At 50.1% G+C, this 21,303-nt stretch overlaps 1 protein-coding gene across 12 annotated transcripts in view; it reads left to right on the top strand.

The window, feature by feature from the left end:
* The window catches only part of BTRC (beta-transducin repeat containing E3 ubiquitin protein ligase), a 172,875-nt gene that overhangs the window by 136,928 nt on the left and 14,644 nt on the right, over nt 1-21,303 (top strand). For all 12 annotated transcript variants that reach the window (XM_075935605.1, XM_075935603.1, XM_075935608.1 and 9 more), the window contains 6 exons: nt 6,090-6,276; nt 9,401-9,497; nt 10,811-10,948; nt 11,553-11,671; nt 18,314-18,563; nt 19,760-19,878. In XM_075935605.1, the coding sequence (XP_075791720.1) occupies nt 6,090-6,276; nt 9,401-9,497; nt 10,811-10,948; nt 11,553-11,671; nt 18,314-18,563; nt 19,760-19,878 (910 nt within the window). The remainder of the gene's footprint in view (nt 1-6,089; nt 6,277-9,400; nt 9,498-10,810; nt 10,949-11,552; nt 11,672-18,313; nt 18,564-19,759; nt 19,879-21,303) is intronic.

Here is a 21,303-nt window from a genome sequence, read left to right on the forward strand (position 1 = left end):
GAGTCACAAGGCGGTAAGTGACTTGTCCAAGGTTATCCAGCAAGACGCTTTCCAAACCAGTTTTGGAAATCTGGCTCTTAACCCCATTCTCAGGCCATTCGACCTCATCCCCCATAGAAGGAGAACAGTTAGTGTATTATGATCGAAATGGCTTGGTTCCTGAATCTGATGGAATTAAGTAAAATGTGTTGCAGTCTTTGTTGATAACTCTGACCGCTTTGTGGAAGAGAAAATTGTTTGGAGGATTTCTCTCACGGATTGTTTATTCTTCACAGACCTTTGAAGAGCTTCTCAATTCCTACGTGCACCTTCTTTCCAAGCACTAGACTTAGAATGGGCAAGTTCCACAGAGCACTTCACTTCTAGGGCTGGGGGAGAGGACATGTTTGTTAATGCGGCTCTTATAAGGAACAAAGCCATCATGGGAATGGTAGTAAGAATTTCCCAGGATTGTATGAGCTATAACTCTGCCTCATAATCAATGGCTGTGGTAGATCTTGGAAACCGTCTTTGCTGTACTAAGTGTGTTTTTGTGGTGGTCCAGTTTTTCTAGAGGTCCAGTGCCAATAATCTCATGGACCAGAGCAGCATTCTAAGGTGTGGGAGTCTTCTACACTAGGTGTGAAGGAACTGGAGAGTTTGGGGTGGCTCTGTTCTTGAGTAGCCAGGGAAGGCAAATGGCCACATGGCATGAGTACCTCTCGTGTGGATACTTCTAGGCAAAGTTCTCCAACTTCATGAAACAGATCTACCATCAAACGTCACTCTGAGTAGTACTGAACAGGCAAGAAGTAGGTAGCAATTACTCAGTTATTTACATAAGCAGGCAGTGGCATATGTTCACTTAAATAATGTATGCGCATTAATTTGCGTGTTTGCAGAGTTTATCCCAGGGGGCATGTAGGTCCAGTCTGAACCGTGCACAAGCAGAAATGTCACATGTAGAAGAAGGTTTCCAGTAAGGAGAATGGGAGATGAGACGCCAGGTAAGGAGGCAGAAGGCCGTCCGAGATAGAATTGTGTTCATCTGTGAGCAGCTCACAAGGAACGTGGTGACTCTCCTTTTCAGATACGTTTTAAAAATGTTTAAATAATTAAGGAAATTTTCAGAAGAAAACATGACTAATCTGGAATTATGAATCTATCACCTCAACTACAAAGAACCCACCAGAATGTTTTGTAGCTTTCTCACAAATGTGCATGTTAAAAACTGGAAATTAAGTTCAAGCTCCACTTCGTCTCTTTCATCCCCTTTCCCTCACCACACACACAAAATAATCTCCATTACCGTGTAAGTGGGCAAATTCTCATTCAGGTTCACCACCACCTTTTCTGCCCACATACCACTCCCCCTTATCCATCAGTCAGACACAGTTATTAAATTGTTTGATTGTTCTCTTGGTGCTGTGAAGGTCAGAGTTAAGGTTGTTTGAGTAATTTTTTACTATGAATGTATTAGTGTAGTTTTGTTCAGATTTTGAAAAAGTGAAGTCACAACTTGGAATTTCCTGATTGTTTAGAGAATATATGTTCTTTTTGGGAGGGAACGTGAATTTTTTTGCCTTGGGTTTTTGTGTCTGTAGTAAGCAAAAGATTCTTTCAACTTCAGGGAAACAAAACTTTTCTGCTTAGGACTATACTGTAAAACCAGTACTTTATTGAAAGATAACTTGATGTGAAAGAGTAGACATCTAACGTAATTCATGTTAATTTACTATAAGTTTTGGTGTAGGAACATGTCCATTTTTAAGTAGCTTCCCTAAAGAAAAAATGCCCTAAAATTTATACTATAAATGAATTATGCTTTTTCTTGGAAGCAAATTATAAAATTGGATTTGTAACCATGCCTCATGTTAAAATAGATTTCATTTGTAGCAGAGGCAGGCGGAGGCGGGGCGGGTTATATGATGGCAGTCTTCTCTGACAGTGGCCAATTTTCTCGCTTCTGAGAATGGTCTAAGTTATTTGAACTGGACTGACTACACTGAAAACTTCTTTAACCGGCGTGCTGGGAGGAGGTGGGAGGGGATGGTAAAGTAAAAATGCCAGCAGGTAATGAAGAGGAAGGAGAGTATAGGGGAAGTGCGTGGGAGGATGTTGAGGGTGCAGGACGGGCTCTGGGTGCCAGACAGAGGGTGGGTGCTCACCTCCGCTGACCCTTACAAGCAGCTCCCTGTCTCGGCTGTTGCTGGTAGAGCCATGGCCAGATGGCTCTGCTGCAAGCAGGCACATCGCTTCTGTCTGTTAGCACCGCCCCCTGCAGCTCCCGTTGGCTACTGTTCCTGGCCAATCAGCTGGGAGCCGTGGCGTCAGTGCTCAGGGTGGGGAACAGAGGCAGTGTGCCTGCCGTGCCTCCGCCAGCAACAGCGGAGCCTGAACACCTCCCTACACCCACAGCACCGCCCAAACTCCCTCCCAGGGCATGCCCCTCCCACTCCTCAGCCTGCTGCCGGCCCTCCACCAACCATCCTATAAATTGGACTTTCTGTGCAGGACAGAAATGCTGGTTTACTGAGTGTGCCAGTTCCCAAGTGCCAGATAAAAGGGCTTTTCCTGTCTTGGATGAAAATACCATGTATCACAGCAATGCCCATTAAACACCAACTAACGATGGCTCCATTTGGGGCCTGTGAGGCAGGGGGCCAATGAGAGGGATAATTGGTGAGGACTGGTTAGGAATCGGCAAACCGAACTTCTACAGTGTAGGTCCGTTTCTTGCTGTCCTTTCTCCTTCCCCTTGCCTCGTGCAGAATTCCGATGGAACTCAGAATATTCACCTGAAAATCATCATTTTAGAGTCCCAGGGCGGGCAGAGCTCTCAGGAGTCATCAAGTCCAGCCCCCCCCCCGCCCAGAGCAGGACCGACCCCGACTCAATCACCCAGCCAGGGCTGTGTCCAGCCAGGACTTACACACCTCTAGGGATGGAGCTTCCACCCCCTCCCTAGGGAACCCAGCCCAGCGCTTCCCCACCCTCCTAGGGAAAAAGTTTTTCCTAATAGCCAACCTAGACCTCCCCCACTGCGACTTGAGCCCATTGCTCCTCGTTCTGCCACCTGCCCCCACTGAGAACAGCCTCTCTCCAGCCTCTTTGGAACCTCCCTTCAGGGAGCTGAAGGCTGTTATCAAATCCCCCCTCACTCTTCTCTGTTGCAGACTAAGCAAACCCAAATCCCTCAGCCTCTCCTCATAGGTCATGTGCTCCAGCCTTCTCATCTTTTTGGTTGCCCTGCGCTGGACCCTCTCCAATGAATCCACATCCTTTCTGTAGTGGAGGGCCCAGAACTGGACACAGTACTCCAGATGTGGACTCACCTGTGCCAAATAAAGGGCTTCTCTGGATCTGCTGGCAGTGCTCCTCCTAATGCTCCCTAATATGCCATTAGCCTGCGTGGCTACAAGGACAGGAGTCAAAAGGGGGCCCAAGTTCTCATCCACTGCGATCCCCAGGTCCTTTTCTGCAGAACTGCTGCTTAGCCAGTCGGTCCCCCGCCTGTAACAACGCTTGGGACTCTTCTGTCCAAAGTGCAGGTCTCTACCCTTGTCCTTGTTGAACCTAGTCAGATTTCTTTTAGCCCAATCCTCTAATCTGTCTAGGTCACTCTGGACCCTATCCCTGTCCTCCAGCGTATCTACCTCTCCTCCTAGCTTAGTGTCATCTGCAGACTTGCTGAGGATGCAATCCAACCCCTCCTCCAGGTTATTAATAAAGGCGTTGAACAAAACCGGCCCTAGAACTGATCGTTGAGGCACTCTGCTAGAAACCGACCGCCAACCTGACATTGAACCGTTGATCACCCATTGGGCCTGACAGTCTAGCCAGCTTCCTATCCATCTTACCATCCATTTCTCCAATCCATACTTCCTTAGCTTGCTGGCAAGAATATTTGGGAGATCTTGGCAAAAGCTCTGCTAATGTCAAGGTCTGCCACGTCCACAGTTGACTCCAGGGGTGGACACGGTGTCCATGATTGTGGCTGAGGTGTCAATGGAGACTTCAGGGGTGGGAAAGCAAACTGACATCCTCTTTCCCCACTGGGAGAGCTTTGTGGCACATGCCTAAGGTGGCCGGGGGAAAGGCTTCCCATGCTCCACCTGCTCAGTTGCTAAACAGAGGACATCAGCCGCCAGACCGGCCGATCTGGCTGCTTTCACAAGCCGAGTTTGTACAGCTCTGTGTAATGCCCGTGTATATGAACTGAACCTGGACTGTCGGGAGCCCGGGTGGGTTGCTGCTGCAGTATAGTGCCCAAATGCTGCATGGACATTGACATGGGCGGGCCTCTTTCACCACCACCCAGGTCGTCCTCTGCAGGCTCGCTCTTGCAGGGAGGAACTAAGAGGAGGCGCTGGGCAGCGGAGGGTCAGGTCCAAAGTGTCTCTGCGTGTGGCTGGGTTTTACACAGTTGCATTCGGCAGCAGGGAAGGAGTCAGGAGCCATGCTGTGTTAGATCATTTTCATGCCAATTTTGAGATCTTTTAACTTGTGGCAAGAACAGATAGTGTCCCGTGAATGCTGATAAGAATCAGCTGATACATGCCAGGCTGCCCATCTGCTTAAGTACGGACGTGTGACTCAACCAGTCACAATTCATTTCCTGCTTCCTATTCTGTGCTGCCACAAATGGGGCTCAGTTTCGGAGGCCGCTGTAATGAGAGTAAGAAAAGCGGTATTGACTCCCGCGCCAGATGTGGGTGGATTTCATTAGGGAGGGGAGGGGAGTTGCATGTAATACCGATCTGGCATGCTTGCTCTGGGGGGGGGCGGGAGGCAGACTCCTCTGGGCTACCGCTTCTGTGGCCCCTCGGAAGTGTGACCTGGGACACGTAATGCCCTTGCACTGCTGCGGTCTCACTTGTGAATTCGAACAGCAGCCAAGAGAAGCTTTATTAGCGCAACCAGGTTATTTTATAGGCCTCTTATTCCTCTGCGGGCGCTGTGCAGATTAGGTTTGAGTGGGTGGTAGAGAATTGTAATGGGCAAACCCATCCACTTCAAACAATGCCGGGTGAGTCCCCCACTGGATTCCAACATTTTATCCTAATATAATCTCACTGGGGTGTTAACCAGACTCGTGGTCCAGTGCCCTTGTATTTTTGGAGTCAGTTGTCTTGCATTGGACTGCAGTGCGTTTGAAATACAAAGCAACCCTTCTGCGGTTCACACGGGAAGATGTTTGCAAATGACACCACGTCCGTGTACGCTTTCTTCCACCTGCTGAAATAAATGATACCTGCAAACCTGCCTCACTCTTTCCCTAGACTGTGTCTACTACATATTCTCCCCCCCCCCCCCCCCCCCCGGTATCTAAAGGTACCACTGCCCTTCAGGGTACACATTGGGAATATATTTTTTTTTCTTCATTATGTTTAAAAGCCACTACTTTAGCAAAAACAGCTTTTGAGCCGTTGGAACACGAGAACAGCTGTAGCAGCAAGATGAGAAATGGTCCTAATATAGAGATATTTTGGGGGCTGCATCGCTGAGTGGGAAATGCCATCCATAGAATATCCCCCTAGTGCTAAAACCCATCGAAATAGATTGGAATGACTTCCTGGATCCTTTATTCTTTTTAATGTCTTGTTGCCTTTTCTCTCAAACAAGTTGGGAAAACGCTGTTAGTTCCTGAACTTAGCAGCAAATATTCTTCCATGCATTGGCTAGGACTATAATAGAGTTATAAGAGTTATATAGGCTAGGACTATAATAGAGTTTAAAGAGAAGCTAGATAATTTCATGGAGGTTAGGGCCATAAAAGGCTATTAGCCAGGGGATAAAATGGTGTCCTTGGCCTCTGTTTGTCAGAGGCTGGAGAGGGATGGCAGGAGACAAATCGCTTGAGCATTGTCTTCAGTCCACCCTCTCTGGGGCATCTGGTGCTGGCCACTGTCGGTAGACAGGCTACTGGGCTAGAAGGACCTTTGGTCTGACCCAGTACGGCCGTTCTTATGTTCATTTGGTCCCACTCTCCATACAGAAGACTGGATGAACATTTATAATGCAGAGATGGCATCTCCATAATAGACAAGGGACGCTGTCTAGCCTGTCTTAGGTGCCCTGATGACTAATGCTCCTCTTCTTTTTCCCAGCCCGGGGGCTGGATCACATTGCTGAGAACATACTGTCGTACCTGGATGCCAAATCGCTATGTGCTGCCGAGCTGGTGTGTAAGGAGTGGTACCGGGTGACGTCCGACGGCATGCTGTGGAAGAAGCTTATTGAGCGAATGGTCAGGACCGACTTGCTGTGGAGAGGGCTGGCAGAGAGGAGAGGCTGGTGAGGGAATTGCAAATTCAGCTTTCTTACCCCTCTAGGACAGTGGGCGGCGTGGGCAATGATGCCACGTTTGGAGTCTGCCTCGGTTGTCTCTGACGTGACACTCGTTTACAGCATGATTCAAGGCTTGGCCCGTTTGGGTCCTACAGCCGGTTGTGGCATGCTTTCCCATGCCCGTCTCAAGCGTGCTCCGGTACCTCGGCAACGACAGTTTGAATCGGTACAGCCAGCCCCTCGTCCCGTTCCCTGTTACGGAGCTGCAGCCACCTAAGAAGGCCAAGACGCTCCTAGCACTTCAGAACAGAGCGGCGTTTTTAGGGTTGGGAGCTGGAGCACATGGCATGAAATAGTGTTGCCTGGTGGTTCTGGTTTCCTCAGCAGACTGACTTTTCGCTGCATCTTTGCAATCCTCAAACTGGAAGCTTGAGGGTAGGTACCGCGGAGAGCAGGGGACGCTAGAAATGCAGATAGATTAGTTAATAATCAACTGGAATAGCCTTACCAGGGTCTCACTTGAGTTTGAAGCTGCTCTGTTAACACTTCATTAGAACTTTCCCTCTCTAGGGGAAGCCCTTTAATACATAATTTTCTTTTCCAAGGGTGTCCCTAGGATGTTGGCTGCAAAAAAGCTGGGTATGAATATTTCATAAACAAGATAAAAGTGACAGCTTAGGCAGTTTAGTTGCTATTAAAAAGAAAAAAAGATACAAAGTTGCAAGCAAAGATTCTTTTGTGTTTTGAAGTTAATTTTGTCGCCCTGTTTGTCTCTGCTTATCAAGACAAGTAAATCATTATTATGAACTGTCCTGTGAACACTATGCAAATCTGCTTCCAGGAGTGTAGTGATTCTCAGAAGTGTTCAGTGCTCCCTCTCTGTGAGTCTTAGCTGTAGACACGAGGGGAAATGTTAGCGAAGCCTCACGATTATCTCCAGTCTGGTATTTCATTTTAGATTTAAAAGTTTACATTGCTCGTTGCTGATCATGTGGATGTTTCATGTTTATAAACGAATCTAAAATGCAATTTTCCATCCTGAAGGTCAGCAATACTCACTTGTTCCGCCCTCCCCACCCCCATCATCATGCTCCCCAGGATCGCACTGTGCCTTGTTTAAGTTTGCCGGAGGATGGACTTATCCAAGCATGTGTTCTCAGAGAGAATCCCTTCTGACGGCGAGGGGGGTTAACCCAAAAGGCAGGCAGTGTCTGATTTAGCTGAGGGATCTGCCGGATGGCACTTGGTAACTTGGAATTGGTGCTTTGAGCGTCCATAGATGGACAGTTCGTAATGACAGATGACTGCTGGTGTTTGCTTGTAGCTCCTCACTGAACCCAGTGCATGGGCCACTTGATTTCAGCACTTGCTTCCTGGTATCTTACAACCGGGGAGCCCAGACTCTGCCACACAAAGGGCCACGCCGACCATTTGCCAGAGATGAGCTGGGTCACATGGATTGGCACAGACATTTAGAGAAAATTTACTGTACAAAAAATGTAAAATCTGGACACTGAGCAAAATACACAGGCTTTTTATAGTCTTCAAGACCTTAAGTTGATTGAGTTCCTTATACGCTACAGTCCTATAAAGAGAGAATACGCCGTTCCATGTGCCTCACGCTCTGTGTTTGGGGCACCCATGTAGTATCCCGTTGGCCAGGGGCATGGAAAGAGAAACTCTTACATGGGAGCTCACCAGGGATGCAGTGAAAATGCCCAGCACTTCTTTAGCTCAATCACAACTGATTCTGTAGGAATCATGCCCAGATAGAATTGCAGGAGCTGGCCCCAGAGGTCTTAAAAACATTGCACTTGTGCTTAATCTTGACTCTTCTAAAAGAACTCTGTGTGCAAACACTGGACCAACTTCTCTTTGCAGTGACTCATCCCTGTACGCACAGTCGCCTGCCTGCGTGTATGTATTTGCTCGCATCCGGGATAGCGAGAATGGAAACAAAACCCCTTATTTCAGTGCAGCTAATGCCTGAGACAGCTTACTCTAAAAGCCTGCCCACTCCTAAATACGCAGCTGAAATCAACTCTGCCCCAGTTTTAACTGATTTCGTAGGGACTTCAACTCTGTGGGGATCCCCTCATGTGTCTTTCACCTGCTTGTTCAGTACTATGCTTTGTTGTTGTCCTTGTAAACTAAAAGCTTCAGATGATTTTTGTAGCTTCTTGCTTCATTGTTCATGCTACGTCTAGCCGAGGTGCAGGCTGTCAAGGTGTACTGTGAGGAAGGGACAGGCGAGCAAGGCACATGGCGATTTGGAACAATTAATTATGCTGTAATGGGCTAGGGGAAGGGAGGAGCGGAGAGCTGGCCCGATGTAAACGCCATGCCTCCGATGCCAGGATTACACTCCGAGGCATTTGTGCCTATCTCCACTTTGCAAGGCACGTTGCCAGGCAAAGCAGCAGTTAGTACGCCCATGGTGGGGTTTACTAGCTTCCACACCGTGTTTGGTGACTTCTTAACTTCAGGATGAGGAATTAAAGTTCTTTACACAGCAGGACGTGATTGCCGTTAACTGGATTTTTTTTGAAGCAAAAATCCAGCTTGGGATATGAGTATTCCAAATCTGTGTTGAAATGAGGAAGGAGCCGCTAATGAAATGTTGCTTCCCAAAATCTAGCAGCAGCCGTAAAATGTCCATGTGCCGCAGCAGATGTCACTCCTGCTAACGCAGCTTTCAAGCCTTGAGCACGTAACTTACTTGAGGAGGGAGGCTGCTTTCCTTAGTTTCTCCCTTTGCTGGCCTTCCCTGCAGACCCTCCCCCCCAGTTTGGCGATTGTGAAGGTTTGATCCCTGGCTTTTAAAAGTGACACACCCAGACACTACCCAAGCCAGGGGATGTAGGAACCACGATTACTTTCCTACTAGGCCTCAGTGACTCGTACCCTTTGTGCGTACCACATTTGCAGTTCCCTACATGCCTGCGAGTACAGTATGGTCATAGTGCGGGTCGCACGGTGCTAGGAATTTCCCAGCTTATCGAGCACACCAAACCCACATGCTCCTCCGTCTCCTCCACATGCTCCTCCAATAGTAAGTGCCTAGAAACCTTTGCTCAACACTGCTGAAACATGGACTGCGTTGAACTGGGAATGTTTCTTTGTGTTCCAGGGGACAGTATCTATTTAAAAATAAGCCGCCTGATGGGAATGCCCCACCCAACTCCTTCTATAGAGCACTTTATCCAAAAATTATCCAGGATATAGAGGTAAGAAACAAAATGCTTCCTTGTGTGATCTTTTTTTTTTTTTTTAAACGTTCTGAGCTGTGAAAAGGTCAGCGGAGCAGTTTGGCACATGGAGAAATAGCTCATTGGTTTGAGCATTGGCCTGCTAATCCCAGGGTTGTGAGTTCAATCCTTGAGGGGGTCATCTAGAGATCTGGGGCAAATCTGTCAGGGATGGTACTTGGTCCTGCTGTATGTGCAGGGGGCTGGACTCGATGACCCTTCCAGTTTTAGGAGATGGTATATCTCCATATATATTCTATGTGGTCTGCCCCAAATTCACAGGTTTTGGAGTTATCACCTAAAGATTGTGGGGATTCGTGACTCCTTTCCTGAATGTACATGGCATGTGCCGTCAAGAGTATTTCATAGAATCCTAGAGCTGGAAGAGTCATCGAGTCCAGCCCCCTGCCCAAAGCAGGACCAACCCCAACTCAATCAGCCCAGCCAGGGCTTTGTCAAGCCGGGACTTAAACACCTCTAGGGATGGAGATTCCACCCTCATCCTAGGGAACCCAGCCCAGCGCCTCCCCACCCTCCCAGGGAAATAGCTTGTCCTAATATCCGACCTGGACCTCCCCCACTGTAACTTGCGACCATTGCTCCTTGTTCTGCCATTCGTCACTACTGAGAACAGCCTCTCGCCAGCCTCTTTGGAACCTCCCTTCAGGCAGCAGATTCGGGTGAATTGACACAAAAGTTCACAGTGTCATAGCAGCAGCTGGTCAGTGTCCAGGCCCCTCCCGGCTCTTTATGTGCAAAATAATGAGGCCTCGTGAGGGAGTGCCGTGAGGTGCCCGAGCTGAATCAGGGAGACCCGAGCATTGCTGGAGAGGACAGCCCCGGACGTCCTCCAGAAGGGCGTCACACACACGACACCGCTGCCCCGTGAATGGTTCTGCCCAAGGTACCAACTCCTGTCTGGGATTGAGCTCTTAATTACAGGAGCAGCGATCAGCCGCTCTGACAGGGGCCCTGTCCCCCTCTAGCTGGATCTAGTTGGAGACCACATCTCCCTCCCCTTTAGTCACTGAGCTGCCTCTGGTTGAAGGGTCCACAAAAGTGAGACCCGGAAAAAAACTTTTAAGTCTGCTTGTCCATCCCCAGCATGGCCAGAGCAACAACTTTCTCCCGTATTCCGTCATTACAAATGGCTCTCACAATAGCGCTCCTGCTGCCGCTTCCTTTGGGAGACCACTGTAGCATCTAATGAGCCTCCTGGCTGGGAAGCGGACCAGGACTCTCTCTAATTGTTTTATTTTTGCTTCTCTCTCTTCTCTGCTCCTTTCCCCAAGACAATAGAATCCAACTGGCGGTGTGGCAGGCACAGCTTACAGCGGATCCACTGCCGGAGTGAAACGAGCAAAGGGGTTTATTGTTTACAGTACGACGACCAGAAGATAGTAAGTGGCCTGCGAGACAACACTATCAAGGTGAGATGTCCCCCAGGAGGCTACGCTAGGGTGTAGAAAGCAGGCTGTCTAAACAGTAGTGGAGCCCTTGTTTCCCTGTGGGAGGAGAGGTTTTTAGAAGGTGTCTGACCCCGGGGGCTCTCAGCGACGAGTCTGTGGAAGGGTCCCGGCTCCTGCGATCTCCCTGACAGAATTTCAGAAGGCAGCAAGCCGGTCCGTGGTGTCAAAAGGGTTCAGAAACGTTGCCCTAGCCCGGAGTGTTTTTCTTTGGTCCTCCCTTCCCCCAGCAAAGCATCGAAATCTGTCCCACCTGGCAAGAAACGCTTTGCTTCCTTACAGAATGGACTTTGCTCACAGTGTTATTGGTCCTCCCGTAATTACAGGCTACCCTGCTCCCTGATGAGAAGTGGAGAGCCTGTATTCATATTAAAACCAGAGATATTAAGAATGTTTTATATTGCGCCAGAGCGCCTGTGGAATACCGAAGTGCATTGTGTGCTACTCAGGAAGCTCAGGCCGCAAACAGTCTGTAATAAAACCCATCCCGCCAACCCAGCAATGTGCACCATTTATATAGAGACGAACAGTGTCCTGACCAGGCTCTTGGCCACCGTTTGCCCCCTAGATCTGGGATAAGAATACATTGGAATGCAAGCGAATTCTGACTGGACACACGGGTTCCGTCTTGTGCCTACAGTATGACGAGCGGGTGATCATTACTGGATCTTCTGATTCCACCGTCCGGTACGTACTTCCCAATCTGAGCTTTGCCCCCTCGGCGCTGACAAGAGTTTTTTAAATTGTTCTCTGTGCAACCTCCTTCACTGAGGCATTCCCAGACCTTTCCAGCGAGATGCCCTACTCATGTAAACATCCGTTTCCCACTCAAATCTTGCTGCCTCCCACAGGGGAATGGAAAAGGAAAAAAGGGCTGAAGATTTCCAAGATGGATGGGGGCCTTTTGTAATGTTTGTATTAAGAGTTTGCACATCCCCCTGGGGTGCAGTGATTTGTAAAGACCTTGGTTAGGTTTTCAAAGCCAGACGGAGGTCCTACCCCCTCCTCTTCCATTAAATGTAGCACAAGACACGTGGCTGAATTCCTTGTGTGGCTTCAGTAAATTTCAACTCCATGGTTTGTTACCACGCTGTGACCTCGCTCTCATCGCCCAGGGCCAAACCCACACTGCAAGGCTGGGCTGTTCAAGTCCGAATCTGTTCTCCAGCCGGGTAGGCCGCTAGGCGTGGCCCAGGGGACCTAATGAGCAAAACTGGTGGTTTCATGGCATGAAATAAAAGATCTGTGCATGTTCAGCCCATGCGCTAGTGACTCACCAGCAGGATTGGGGAGGGAAACTGGGGAAGAGGGGAGGAGCTGTGTCGGGGAGCATGGGTAGGAGGGTCCCCTCTTTCTGCCCGAGAATGAACTGTGCAGCTCCAGGCAGCCTGTTGGGGGCAGGCCAGCTCTACGGCTCTTGCCTTTCCTGCAGCATTTGGACTCATGCTCCTGTTCCCGTAGCTGCAGGCTCCTCTCTATTGTCATCTAACGTCATTTGGAAGCCACCAGGCATAAGCAGGTGACCTAAAATGCAACCCCTGCGTCTTGGACGCAGATGGACTCACGGCGCTGGGAGTCATTTGCATGAAGGCAGAATTCATGCCGCTGTCTTATTGGGAAACCAGGGCTGGGATTGGGTGGAGCAGCATTACGCTCACCTCGGAGGAGACAGGAAAAGGCAGATCTGTTAGGCTCTACTTCTCAGTCCTTGGGGAGTCAGCCACGCTGCAGCCTGCCTGGAATACTCCATTCCCCCTAGAGATGTGGGCACCGACCCCAGAGGGGCCAGGCTGGACCGCTTTTACCCACGGGCCCCCTCGAGCAGGCTGTGCCCGTGGACTTTGCGGATGACACAAAGTTGGGAGCTATTTCCAATTCAGAAAGATCGGGATATCATACAGGAAGATCTGGATGATCTTGTAAATTGGAGTGATAGCAATAGGATGAAATGTAATAGTGAGAAGTGTAAGGTTCTGCATTTAGGGATTAGTTATAAGCTGGGGACACATCAGTTGGAAGTAACAGAGGAGGAGAAGGACCTCGCAGTCCTGGTTGATTATAGAATGACTATGAGCCGCCATTGTGACATGGCCGTGAAAAAGGCTAATACGGTCTTAGGATGTATTAGGCGAGGTATTTCCAGTAGGGATAAGGAGGTGTTAGTGCCATTATACAAGGCATTGGTGAGACCCCATTTGGAATACTGGGTGCAGTTCTGGTCTCCCATGTTTAAGAAGGATGAATTCAAACTGGAACAGGTACAAAGAAGGGCCACTAGGATGATCCGAGGAATGGAAAACCTGTCTTATGAAAGGAGACTCAAGGAGCTTGGCTTGTTTACCTTAACCAAAAGAAGGCTGAGGGGGGACATGATTGAACTCTTTAAATATATTAGAGGGATAAATACCAGGGAGGGAGAGGAATTATTTAAGCTTAATACCAATGTGGACACAAGAACAAATGGATATAAGATGGCTAGTAGGAAGTTTAGACTTGAGATTAGACGAAGGTTTCTAACCATTAGAGGAGTGAGGTTCTGGAACGGCCTTCCAAGGGAAGCCGTGGGGGCAAAAGATCTATCTGGCTTCAAGATTAAACTAGATGGGTTTATGAAGGGGATGGTTTGATGAGATAACATGATCTTGGTAACTAATTGACCTTTCATTATCAGAAGTAAATAGGGCAATGGAGGGATGATAGGAGTTACTAGAGAGAACTTTCTGGGTGTCTGGCTGGTGAGTCTTGCCCACATGCTCAGGGTTCAGCTGATCGCCATATTTGGGGTTGGGAAGGAATTTTCCTCCAGGGTAGATTGGCAGAGGCCCTGGAGGTTTTTTGCCTTCCTCTGTAACATGGGGCACAGGTCACAGCTGGAGGATTCTCTGCATCTTGGGGTCTTCAAAGTATTTGAAGGCTTCAATATCTGAGCTATAGGTGAGAGGATTATTCTGGGAGAGGTGGGTGAGATTCTGTGGCCTGCACTGTGCAGGGGGTCAGACTAGATGATCATAATGGTCCCTTCTCACCTTAAAGTCTGAGTCTATGAGACTTGCACATTTCTTCTGCGCGTCCTCTCAGGGCCCCACCGCCTAGGTAAGTCCCCAGCTCTCCAACTCCTGCGCAGGCTAGCAGCCTTTTCCGCCTGCTGCTGATTTGGTAATGGGGCCTTTCTGGAACCAATGGCTCCGCAGAACTACTTCCTGGTCTCTCCCTGTGCCAGGTGTGGGGGCAGCGACTCGACCAGCCGGATGTGTGCCAGTAGCTCAACGTCCGGCATTTGGGTCGGAGGCTTTAGAATCATTTGAGCCCTGGTGCGTAGCTGCTGTCCCCTGCCACTCAGCTGTGCGCTTTATAACAAAGCACAGGCTGTGTATGGGTGGGAGTGAAGGTACACATATACACACCCCCACACACACCCCCCACACCCACCCCCTGGCTCCCCAGGGGCTGCAAGAGAACGGCCTCCCCTGAAAAATATGCCTGCTGCCTTGCTCTTCCTGGCATTTTTCCGATCTCTGCTGCTGTCCTCCGGCGGGAGGACGTGATTTTCCTCGGAGGGCTGTGTAATACCGATGCCTGGCTCTAGCGGAGGCTCAGATAAGGCAGCGATGAGCGCGCCAGACCTGCCTGTGCCTCAGTGCAGTGGGAAGGCGTGTGGTTTCTGTACCTTTATGCACTGATGGGAATGTTGCGCTTCTGATGGAAAAGATAATCATCACGTGACCCCTCTCCTGTCACCGACCTCCAGAGAGACAGAGGCCAGTGGCACCATTCCTACCCATCCTGGCTAATAGCCACTGATGGGCCTAACCTCCGTGAATCTATCTAGTTATTTTTTTAATCCTGTTAAAGTCCTGGTCTTCACAACATCCTCTGGCAAGGAGTTCCACAGGTTGACTGTGCATTGCATGAAGAAAAACTTGCTTTTGTTTGTTTTAAACCTGCTACCTATTCATTTCATGTGGTGACCCGTAGGGGTACGTCTATACTAGCCCCCTAGTTAGTTCGAACTAGGGAGGCTAATGAGGGTGACCGAATTGCTAATGAAGTGTGGAATTTAGATATCTCGTGCTTGATTAGCATATTCCCGTCCGGTCGCCATTTTGGAAACTGACTAGCCCGAAGTAACTGCCCGCGTCTACACGCGGCAGAGAAGTGGGATTCTGAGATAAACTCCTTAGTTCGAATTAACTGGTACTCCTTGTGGAATGAGCTTTAACAGTTAATTCGAACTAAGGGTTTTATCTCAGAATCCCGCTTCTCTGCTGCGTGTAGACACGGGCAGTTACTTCGGGATAGTCAGTTTCCAAAATGGCGACCGGCCGGGAATATGCTAATCAAGCGCGGGATATTTAAATCCCACACTTCATTAGCAATTTCGGTCGCCCTCATTACCCTCCGTAGTTCGAACTAGGGGGCTAGTGTAGACGTACCCTAGTTCTTATGTTATGGAAGCAAGTAAATAATTTTTCTGTATTCTCCACACCTGTCATGATTTTATAGACCTCGATCATATCCCTCTTAGTCTTCTCTATAACACTATAACAGCCTAAATATGGCATCACAGACAGTCCTCTTGGGTGCTCTGATCCAATTCACTGCCCAACTGAGCCTACTTTTGATTTTCGCCACAAATCATAGAAATATTTGAGTACCTCTCAGTCCCAAAGGGTCGGTCACTTACCCTGGTCAGTGGCACCTTGCACCTCACACCCTCAGACTACACTGGTAGCCAATCAGATAATAAACTATCTACAGCTGGATTATGTAGGAAAAGGAAACCAGTTATTTACAAGATTAAAGCAGGTTAAATATAGATGCACAAGTTAGTAGGGATGTCAGTGTGTAGTTGACTACACGGTTAACCCATAAACCTGGGCTTATTGATTAATCTTGTCAACTACATGCATTTCCCCTCCCCCCCCCCCATTGCCACTGTATCAGAAGTGGGGGGGGGAGCCACTTAAAAGCCAGCTCACCATGAGCACTGGATCCACCTGCCCTCCCACCCCCGCACTGCTACCTCTGATAGGCAGCAGCGCAGTGGATGATGGGAGCAGGAGGAAACCAGTACCTGCAGGGGTATGGGGCAGGCAGGAGCCAGTGCTGGGGCGGCGGGGGGAGGAAGTCAGCTTAAAAGCTGGTTCCCCCCAGCATCAGCTCTGTGGTGCTGCCTGTTCCTCCCTCCCCCATGCTGCTGCCTCTATCAGAAGCAGTAGTATGGGGAGGAGGCTGCCGCATAGCAGGAACAGCCCCTGTCTGGGGGGGTCTGTGCTCCCCACAGACAGGCTGCTGCCACCCCGTGCTGCTGCACAGTGGAGCCGGTCTGTGTGGGAAGCTGGTTTTTAAACTGACTCCCCACACGGACTGGTTCCCACTTGCCACCCTGTGCTGCTGCCTCGGATATCTAGGCAGCAGTGCAGGTGGCAAGGGGTCAGGAGCACTCTGGCTGCCGGCCCCACCCCCGGGAACTATCGAATATTCATGTAACTGCTACAATGTCATTTGGTTACACAACTCTTCAATTACACGCTGTCTAGCATCCCTGGAAATCACAAAACATGAGGAGTGTCCATGGTCGGCAAGTTCTGTATGCCCGGAAGGGCTAGCCCAGGCTGGTCAGGAGACCTCTTGGTGATGCCCAGGGTCCAAGCAGCGCGGAGATCCGGCTCCTTCTTGTTAGGGGGTTTCGTTTCCTTCCTCGCCACGTGCTCTGAGTGCAGGCTCAGCTAATGGGAGGAGTCTGGGGGCATGGCTCGTCTCCCCTGCGGAGAACGGGGAACAAAGCTTTTTGTCCTCTGTGGTCCCACCAAGCCCATCAGCTGTCGATGGACTTTCCCTGCGGGCACGACGCTGCCCCTTGGGTGGGAGATCAGCGCTTCGCACTAGCTCCTGTCTCTCTCCTGTCTGGCTGACACGGTCCCAGAGACTCCCAGTTCCACTCGAGCCCTGCCTTACAGTGCCGGCAGCCACTCACAAGCATCCCCAACTCTAATCCCGGTTTAAAAACAGGAGCACGTGGGTGAGCCAGCCTGATTCCAGCCATGTGTGGCAGCGTTCAGCTGAAACACGGGGACCTCTGCACCTGCCCTGCCAGCGTCCCAGAGGAATTATTCGGCATCCTCAGAGCCGCTTGCCCTGTAACCCAAGCAGGGCCCCCAGAGCCTCCTGGAAGAGCTGTGCTTTCGGAGGGGCTAATGGCCGGTGGCAGGCACACCTCAGAAACTCCGGGGTCTTAGGACTGCGAGTCGCTGCATCCAAGTGGCATGGTGGGCGCGCGCGCACAGCACAGAATGGGCATTGTTAATGTCACTGATGAACCAACTGTCGGCATTTCATAAGCCTGAGCGCCCGTCCTCTCCCCGCACATCCCTGCCGTGTTTAATTGCAAGCTTCGTTAGAGGCGGAGGGATTCAATTTGCTCTTTGATAATACAGCCATTATGCTGCGGGAGTTTGGTGTCGCTGGCGGTCAGGGTGTGACGTGCTGCAGGAAGCTGCTGGAAGGAATTATGCCTGAAGGTAAAGAACTTTGCAAACAATGCACCAAAAGGAGCTGTCGTTTTGAAACTTCAGTAGCCCTGATGCACCGCCTCGGAGTTGAGCATGTACCTGCGTCTTTTAGCGGCGACTTACCCTTTGTGCGTAATAGACCGTACCTCCGCTGACATAAAAACGCTCTCTTCATGTGTGCCGTGTCAACAAATTCCGGAAACGTTTTAGCATCCCTGGTGTATGTTCAGGGTAAATAATTTGCTGCTCTTAGAACCTGATCTAACCTAATAGGGTAATTTTTGTAATGATTCTTTTAGATTTGCTTACAAAGAGAAAGCACGCTCTGGTCTTCTGCGGCTGCAGAAAATTGTCCCCCCGGTTGGCAATCCCAGCAGAAAGGGCAAAGAATGGGCCCGTGGGGGGCTGAACTTGCCTCGTGCGCGCAGTCTCCCCAGACCTGGGTAGAAGCCATAACTTGGGGATGGAGGGAGCTGCAGGCAGAGCTAGCAGGGGACTTCAGACTCCAGGGCAGTCAATCTGGTACCTTTCCTCAGCACTACAGAGTCACTTAATTACAAAGCGCTTTGCTGTGTTGTTTTTATGGGGCTAATTGCATTGCGGGTTTTTCGGCTGCTGGACTCCTTTAATATTTTTGTCATCAGCTGGTTTATATGATGTATCTTGTAATGGAATATTCAGCAGAATCTAGGGGCAGCCCGTGGGCTTTGCTTGTCCTAGAGCCACAGGCCTGATGTTTCTTTTCCTGCAGGACAATCGCGTGTCATTTGTCACCCTCTCTCCCTCCCGTCGGTTTGAAACACTGTGTGAATTGCAGGGTGTGGGACGTCAATACAGGCGAGATGCTAAACACGCTGATTCACCACTGCGAGGCCGTCCTGCACCTGCGCTTTGCCAATGGCATGATGGTGACTTGTTCCAAAGACCGCTCCATCGCCGTGTGGGACATGGCGTCCCCCACAGACATCACCCTGCGGAGGGTCCTGGTCGGACACAGAGCTGCCGTCAACGTCGTGGACTTTGATGACAAGTATATTGTGTCGGCCTCAGGTGACAGGACCATAAAGGTGAGACATTTCAAAGGCTGTTCGTTTACTGCCCTGGTCATTGTTGGAATCATCAAATCCTAGGGCTGGATGAGACCCTAGGAGTGACCGTGTCCAGCCCCCTCCCAAAGCAGGACCAACCCCAACTCAGCCATCCCAGCCAGGGCTGTGTCCAGCTGGGACTTAAACACCTCTAGGGATGGAGATCCCACCCCTCCCTAGGGAACCCAGCCCAGCGCTTCCCCACCCGCCTAGGGAAATAGTTTTTCCTAATGTCCAACCTAGACCTCCCCCGCTGCGACTTGAGCCCATTGCTCCTCATTCTGCCATCTGCCCCCACTGAGACCAGCCTTCCCCCAGCCTCTTTGGAACCTCCCTTCAGGAAGTCGAAGGCTGCTCTCAAATCCCCCCTCACTCATCGCTTCTGCAGACTAAATAAGCCCCAATCCCTCAGCCTCTCCTTGCAGGTCATGTGCTCCAACCCCCGAATCATTTTGGTTGCCCTCCGCTGGACCCTCTCCAATGTGTCCACATCCTTTCTGTAGCGGGGGGCCCAGAACTGGACACACTACTCCAGATGTGGCCTCACCCGTGCCAAATAGAGGAATAATCACTTCTCTAGATCTGCTGGTAATGCTCCTCCTAACTCACCCTAATATGCCATTAGCCTTCTTGTCAACGGGGCATCCTTGTAGCCTCATATCCGGCTTCTCATTCACTGCAGTCCCCAGGTTCTTTTCTGCCAAACTGCTGCTTAGCCAGTCGGTCCCCAGCCTGCAGCAATGCTTGGGATTTTCCATCTCAAGTGCAGGACCCTGCCCTTGTTTTGTTGAACCTCGTCAGATTTCTTTTGGCCCAATCCTGTGTTCATGAAGAAGAATTGCCAGATGCCTGACAACATCAGAATTGGTGATACTAAAACTCGGGAGAAAGCCAATTCAGATTTGACCAAAGCACTTGTAAACATCACGTGCCTTGGTCAAATGTGGGCGCAAGTCCTAATACACTCCAGAACAAGGAGTCAGCCTGCAAGTGGCAGAAGGCCGGAGCCACACGTCACCGGGAAGGTGGTTTTCCCCTACGCCAGCAGTGACGTCGTGAATTTGACTTGTGACCTCCAAGGTGGGATGACTTTGAACACCCTGGACGCAGCCATTTCTCACGCAGGCCCCGCGCCGCACTAATGATGCCCTCTGTGTTTGCTCTCCCCACCTCAGGTCTGGAACACTAGCACCTGCGAGTTTGTGCGCACCTTGAACGGCCACAAGCGCGGCATCGCCTGTCTGCAGTACAGAGATAGGCTAGTCGTGAGCGGCTCTTCAGATAACACCATCAGGTGAGGCAGCTCCCGCCAGGTTCTCGGCTCACGCAAGGCCTTGTCCTCGGGACACGCCAGAGTCAGGCAACCGAAATGGTCCGTGCCCGCTTCTCCTGCACCTGTGCTGGAGGGGAAGCCGGCAGCAACTGAGGAGGGTTATAGAAAGACATTTTTCTGCATTGCCTTGTGGCCTGCCTCTCTCAAGAGTGCCGTACTAATCAGCGAGTCAGTTGGTTAGACAATTTTGGTGAGTGCAAGAGCTGGCAAGCACCACTTTACGCAATGTCCTTTGTGATATTTTATTTGGCCTGTGTGTCTAGTTAAAGGGTCAGACGTGCAATAAGAAGCATTTAATCCTCCGCAGAAACCCTCCTGGGCTCGCACCAAACTCTACATCTAGCAGGGTTTGGAGCTGCTGGTTGAGAGCACGAAGTGCCGTTTTCTCCCTCGTGCACTTCCCTGGCCAGCTCAGAGACTTAACCCCTTTCGTGCTGGGAGTCCAGTGTTCTTGGTGAAGCACGCAGCTGCCGCTGGCTAGAGGGATGTAACGTTTTCTCCTTCGCGCGCCTTGTTCGGTCGGCTTGAATCAATGTGTAGCTGAGCAGAGGAAGTCGTTGGGTCGTATGCATGGGTGCTAGGGCTGCCGCTTTTTTGCCCTTCACCTGCCTTTGCCCTGCAGTTGAAACTCGGGAATGGACTGTCTAAGCAATAGCAATCTGCTTTCCTGTTTTACCACCCCTCTGTTGTGAGCGGTGAATACTGAGGCTCTTGTTTGCTAGAAGCCTTTCCCTACATCCACTCTTATGCTTACACGGAATAAAATCCCTAGTCGATAGTTAAATTGTGCTAAAATTTCATGAGTTGGCAGCGAATTTTAGCTGAACCCAAATTCGGCGGCCCTCAGGGCGTGGGGCAAAGTTTACGCAGTCATTTACTCTGCCAGCCTTCCACAAGCATGGGTTGAGGGTGGGTATTTGAGGGAAAGAGCTGAAGGAAGCTTACTAAGTAATCTACGAGAATGACTTGATGTCGGTTTGATTTTAATTGATTTGAGTGCCGAAGGTCGGCCTTCAGTGGCAGGCAGCAGGATGTGAAATGTGACATGGTAACGTCTGCAGATGGATGTCAGAAAGGCTGAAAAACCATTAGAATCCCGAAGAAAATGTTTTCGAAAGGGCGAGTGTTATATGCTGTTCCCATATAGCGCGTACAACAGTCCTAGGCAAAAAAAGTTGGTCTTCCTTCGAGATACGAGTCTATCTGAAAATGATTTCAGGTCAGCCCTTCAGTGGGAGCAAGTCACATAGCGCCACGGACATTACCATAGCTCTCCTGATTTCCTAGCTAAGGAACCGGCCCCTCCTGTTTAAACCCAAAAACTCAATTACCCTGGGCCCAAAGGCTCTATGATTTCATTGTTCCAAACAAACTCTATGGAGAACG

Source organism: Pelodiscus sinensis, chromosome 8 (genome assembly GCF_049634645.1).
Source record: "Pelodiscus sinensis isolate JC-2024 chromosome 8, ASM4963464v1, whole genome shotgun sequence".
Classification (NCBI taxonomy): Eukaryota; Metazoa; Chordata; order Testudines; family Trionychidae; genus Pelodiscus; species Pelodiscus sinensis.